General features: G+C 47.1%; 1 protein-coding gene and 1 long non-coding RNA gene across 5 annotated transcripts in view; one reads left to right on the top strand and one right to left on the bottom strand.

Moving 5' to 3' along the window:
- Positions 1-263: 263 nt before the first annotated feature.
- On the bottom strand, positions 264-2,528 carry LOC137842117 (uncharacterized). The gene is made up of 2 exons (XR_011088921.1): positions 2,380-2,528; positions 264-508 (listed from the first exon to the last, which is right to left on the bottom strand). It is a non-coding gene; the product is annotated as an uncharacterized lncRNA (long non-coding RNA).
- KRAS (KRAS proto-oncogene, GTPase) overlaps positions 2,366-6,000 on the top strand; it is a 26,107-nt gene continuing 22,472 nt past the window's right edge. For all 4 annotated transcript variants that reach the window (XM_068655736.1, XM_068655743.1, XM_068655748.1 and 1 more), the window contains exons 1-2: positions 2,366-2,519; positions 3,352-3,474. In XM_068655736.1, coding sequence (XP_068511837.1) covers positions 3,364-3,474 — 111 coding nt within the window. In that variant the 5' untranslated portion in view covers positions 2,366-2,519; positions 3,352-3,363. The remainder of the gene's footprint in view (positions 2,520-3,351; positions 3,475-6,000) is intronic.

The following is a 6,000-nucleotide window of genomic DNA, read 5'->3' as shown; positions in this document are numbered from 1 at the left end:
TTGCACTAAAGAAACAATCACTAATATAACGTTGGTATCTCATTGAAGAACACTTCTGCAAAATCTAGGAGGCTTCGCATCACTTCTGCTGACTTATCAACAGCTTTCATATTAATGCATGGTATACAACTCAATATTTTTGCTCAGTTCATTTATTTCAGCTTGTTTTCAAACCACTTCATCCAAAAGCCTGAGAAGGTATTTCTAAAATTAATTAAAGCAAACAACAAGTTTGGACTTGGACATTTATAAACAAATATGTGCACAACAACAACAAATGAAGCTTTGCATCCTGCTTTTCCAGAATCCCAACAATTCATTTTGCCTTCCAACTACATGTACAATGATTGTTTGCACGTTTCATTGAGATCATCATATGGAGACACGGAGATTCAAGCTGTCATCGGGGCCTGAAGTTTCCACAGTGGAGGCTCTCTCCGGATACTCTTCTGATCCCAGCTGTGACTGTGTGGGTTTAAAGATGAACAGCTTCTCCCCATACAAAGCTCTGTAGATGAGAACAAACCATCAAAGTTGTTTGTGGAACATCAGCATTATGTGCAGGACTGGGCAAGTTTTCCTGTGACACAGTCATTTTCCCACTGCATTAGGAAGAACCACAACACTCACATAGTTTTCCTAGGGGGGGCAAAATATGAAAGTGAGATCCTGCTGTCCTAAAAGAGCTGATCAGGGCATTTACCTCAGTCACTGAACATCTGCATTCAAATCCTTTCTTTGCCTCTTTCACACCACAGACGGGAATGTGGGTTTCCCACATCCCAAGCTTGTGGTTTTACCACCAGGCTACTTGTTCTTTGAAAGCAGGTTTTTCTTTCGGGTTTTACATCTGCTCAGGCGAGATAGCCTACTTAATAAGCATACCGAATCACACAGTTTTAACTCTGATTTGTGAGATGATCTTATCTGTTGCTCTGTCAGATGTATTTTTGTGAGTATTTTTAATTGAGGCTGTTGAGAAACAATCTAATACAGACATTTAACACAAAAAATTACCAGGTTGCTAAACTTAAGTCACTGGGAGAGGAGAAATGGGAATCGTAAGGTACTTCCCCACTTCATTTTCCCCGCATTTCATGACAATATATACCCTCCCACTGCATAGAAGTGCGCTGTAAGAATTCTTACACAGGCTCCCATAGGACTTTTGTCACCGGTTTCGGTGGCAGAAAAGACTGGTTTCAAGAACACAAGGAGAGCAGCTCGTCTGATCTTTTCCAGGCTCTGTCTGAAGCAACAGGATTTTCCACACAACAGCTCAAAGATGTGTTTGTTTTCTGCCCAAGTCATAACACCTTCCACGTGAGGGAGTAGGACTGAACAGCGGCACGGGGTCTTTGGCTTATTTACACAAATTAATCACAGGACACATTTTGTAAATTAGATGGCTTAGTCACAAAGGGTTAATGCCTTTGCTGCTCAGATGGGTATGGCCCAGAGTCAGAGTGCCTTAGATTCACACTGGGAATGAAAGAGGCTGAAAGTTTTGTCACACGCAGTTGCGGAGAACAAAGCTCCAGCCTCTTAAATTAAAACCCTTGATCACCAGATGTGTAGGCACGACATGTTTATTTTTGACCTTCCAATTTCAAGAGGGAAAGCAAAATCGCACAAATTAATCCCTGGTGTAAGCCGGTTGCCATCAGCGTAGCTACCCTCAGAAAAACCTTCATTAGGAACAAGCTGCACTATCTGGGACCTGGCGACACTTTTCAAAAAATCTCACTTCTTTGGGTGCAGCACGGGCGTGTAAAGGACCTGCACGCTGGATCTTTGCAATTACAGTTCAATTACACTTCTGGCCTTTTAGTAAGAAAACAGGCTTCATCGTGCAATTGTTAGCATGCTTCCAAACCATCAGCTCTGTTTATTAACTTTTGTACAGAGCACCCTGGCAGCTACCAACAAAGCCTCACATTTTATGTTGAGATTAGCGAAAGGTTAACGGGCGCCTAAGCTCCACGGCGATTCAGCCAGGCCCGTTTGACATTTTTGTGACCGGCTAGGGATAAAAACGCTTTCTTATGTGCACCGAGCCAGCTTCCCCCGCGCTCCCCGGCCGAGCAGCCGACGTCTCCTCGCGTCTAAGGCTCCTTTCAGCCTCTTTCTGCCCGCCGGTGGCGGCGTGTGGGGGCGGCGAGGAGACCCCCTGCGGGCAGCGCCGCAGCAGGACCGCCCTCCCCCGCCCCGCCGCCCTCCCTGCCCTTCCCTCATCGCGGCCGCGGCGAGGGGCGGGCCCGGGGAGCGCGGAGCGCATCGATCGCCTCCCTCCCTCCCTGCCTCCATCCGGCCGCCCGCCCGCTCGGCGCTCGGCTCCCTCGGCAGCCCCGGCCCTCCCCGTCCCCCGCCATTTCGCACCGGGACGGGCAGCGAGGCGCAGCGCCCGCCGCGCCGGGGCGGCCTCCGAGGCAGGCAGGCACGGAGACAGGCACGGAGACAGGCACGGAGACGCCGGCGTCGTCCCGCGGCTCGGCTCGGCGCAGCGCAGCGCCACGCAGGTAGCCGCCCTCCTCCCGCACCCCTCGCTCTCCCTCCCTCCCTCCCTCCCTCCCTCCCTCGTCCCCTCCGAAGGGGAAGCGGCTGCCTGCAGCCGGGCGCCCCTCACCTCGCCTCGCCTCGCCTCGCCGCCCCGTACCGGGGGCAGCGGCCGCGCTGCTGGCTGCCCTCAGCCGGAGCCGTCGCCGGCGGCAGGGTGCGGCGGGACAGGTGGCCAACGCCCTCCGGGAGCCCGGCACCCTTGTGCTGAGTCAACCCTTCCCTCCCTCGCCCCCCTTCTCCCCTTCTTTCTATTCAATGTAAAGCCCGGCTGCCGGCCGGCACGGAAAGTTTGGCCGGGGCGGCCGCGGCCCCGGCCGGGCGCTGAGGGGAGCCGGGGCGGGGCGGGCGCGGGGCCGGGCCCCGGGAGGTGCGGGGCCGGGGCCGGGGCCAGGAGGGGCCGGGGAAGGGCCGCGACCCTGGGGCTCTTCCTCGGCTCGGGGGGGCAGTCCCGGCCCCGGGGAAAGCCGGGCGGCCTCCCGGGAACTTGGGGAGCAGGCAGTGGGGAGGGTCTGCCCTGCTCTGTCCTGTTCGCGGGGTGCTGCCTGCATCGCGGTCGGTGCACGCAGCCCCGCGCCGCGCTCCAGAGGTGTGATTTTGGCTGGGAAATGGCTTTTTTTTTTTTTTTTTTTTTTTTTTTTTTTTCCCTCGTTCCTTTTTGTCCTGCCTTTCCGGGAGGGGATCGCTTTCCGGTGCTAGTAGAGGAACGCGGCAGTGAATGAAAACGCGCTGACAGCATCCTTGTTAGTTGGAGCCTGACTCTCTCCTGCTTAACGTTGGTTTCTTTGTCATCAGGTCTGCTAAAAAATGACAGAATATAAGCTTGTTGTCGTTGGAGCTGGTGGTGTAGGCAAGAGTGCCTTGACAATACAGCTAATTCAGAATCACTTTGTGGATGAATATGACCCTACAATAGAGGTAAACAACTTCATCTTGTGCTTCTTGTGATGAGGGATTATCAGCGGTAATGGTAGTTGCTTGCATTTGGATGCTTACCACAAAAAAAACAAACATCATAGAGCAAGACTTTGTATTAAAAGGGCTCAAAAGTAAAGGTCTGCAGCACACCAGTACGAGCAAATCACTGTAATTCTTGGTCTGACTGTGGGACGACAGATAGAGTTAAAACAATCACAATTTTGATCAACTAAAGTATGGCATTAGTTGCCATGTTTTGTTGGACAGTTTGAATGCAAGTTTTTAGGATCTTGGTAAGAAAGTATTCCCCAAAGTCATTTGAAAATGCCTCCTAAAACTTTGGCTTTGCATCCGTCTCTTAACATCAAAAAGGAAAGTCATGTGTAAGAAGCAATTTTACTTCTGACATGCACATGTCAAGCTTTCTCAGCTCTTATCATTGTGATCTGTTTCACATGGTGAACGATGTATTCTGGGATGCTATGCTGAATGAGGCAAAAATTTGGAACCCTATTTCTTTTTTTTTTTTTTTTTAACAGGTCAACGTGTGTTTCTGTGTGTCTAGAAAAAGGTGTAAAGTAGCTGCTATAGTGAATTCTTTGGAATACGTGGCGTAGGCCTTCAAAATCTAAAATTATATCTAAGCTTTAAAAGTTACAGTATTTTAAAGGTTTTTAATGAGCAGGCAAGCCTTGGCTTATAAATATAAGAAAAATACTTGTGTTGTCTGAAATCTCCTGTGGATCATTGGATTTAATAACCTCAGACTGTATAAAAGGAGAAATGACACTATAATTTACCCAAGATTTTTATGTTCCCAGCACTGAAGCTCTTTAGCTTATGACTTCATTTATATGTTTATACAACGGAGCGCTTCCAAGCTCACTTCAAGGAATCACAAAGGTTTAAATCTGGGCTTAAAATGATGACTTGGAAAATGGTTATGTAGTCATTTTCAGGTGGATGTGAGTGAAAGGAGCCAGTGCCCTGAGATGGCAGGAGGCTGTCTTTAGTGATGTACAGACGTGAGGTAATATTCCCCAAAGAATGATGTGTTGGCTCAAGTTTAGGATTCTCTTAATGTTCACGTGTGTTTTGTCTGTCTGCTAAATGGCCAAGTAACCTCGTGTATGCTTGTTGAAGACTGTGGAAAGGAGAAAGGAAGAATGACTAGCACTAGGAAGGCAGCCCTTCCAATTATGAAGATGTGAAAGCTGAAAACAAAAACAATGACAACTCAAAACATGCTTAAAAAACAGGGTACACACATCTCCTTGAGAGGAACAGGCAAAATGGGCTTGCAGAAGGAACTTGTTGGTGTTTGTAATACATGCTCGTAATCATCTGGGCTTCCTAGGTTAGAAGTGTATTTAAACACCACAGAAAGTACCGTGGAGGTTCTGTAATAGAAAATGTCATATAAGGACAGACCTGTGTAAACAGTTTAGGAACACAAAAACTTAAATGTCAGTATCCCTAAATCACTTGATGGATTTTTGCTAATCAACAAGCTGAGTATTTTGAGACATGCCAAATAATTTTTATTGTAAGACAATACAATTAAAACACAGCAAAAGACAGCCCTTGTAGAAAGGACATAAAATCTGAGAACAGTGGTTCTTGCTTAGTAATGGGCAGGATGACTGTAATGCTGTGGTCCATAATCAATATCTTCTGAAAGAAAGAAACAGCTTAATGTATGTTACCTGTGTCAACAACCTGTTGCATGCAACGGTGTTGGTCTTCTGTAACTCCTGCAGGTTGTCTGAGCGCTAGTTACCATTTTTGTCTTGTAAATCCTGAGACCTTGAAAGTGGAGACTGGATGTTCCTACTCACGTGGTAAATCACCTGGTTTGCTTACAGCACTGTAGAATAATCACATAGTTAAGCTTCTAGGGAAGAAACAGTACTGTTGTAACAGGGGTGGTCTGTCATTCGGGGTGACAAATGGGTTCCAGCGAATGGGCTTGTAATGGGGTATAAATGCTTCAGTCCTCACCAGGGCAGAATCCCATTCTGTTGAGAGGGGTTGTCAGGTTGTGCTTCCCGTACTGATGCAGTTGTGGTGGTAGGGGTTGATTAAAGAACAATAGCCATAGAGGCTGTCTTTTCATGCAGTATAAGGAAACAAGGCTAAAGTTGTTTTGACAAGTAACTAATAAGGTGATTTGGTAGTGTCACAACTATTATTTTTCACTTACTACTGTTCCTTTTATTGGCGTGTAGCTGTTACCAAAATACTAACTTTTCCTTACAGGCAAATAATCAAGCTAAGTAAGTATTTTGGAGAAAACAGAGAAAAGAGCTGTGTTTGTTATATACAGCGGACTCTATACCTGTGTGGTTATATAGTGATTTTAAATTTTTCATGATTAACAAGGTGAAATTCAACACTTCCAAAATTCCTGTATTGCTAAGACAGTGCAGCTGAAGAGGAGAGAAAAAAAAAATGGTTACTTAACCACTGATACATTCTGTAATATTGTTGCTCTTTTCAGTGGATTAGAATGAGTGAATCAATAAC

The sequence above is a fragment of the Anas acuta genome, chromosome 1 (assembly GCF_963932015.1).
Source record: "Anas acuta chromosome 1, bAnaAcu1.1, whole genome shotgun sequence".
In the NCBI taxonomy this organism is placed as follows: domain Eukaryota; kingdom Metazoa; phylum Chordata; class Aves; order Anseriformes; family Anatidae; genus Anas; species Anas acuta.
This window is presented reverse-complemented; position numbering and strand designations above follow the sequence as displayed.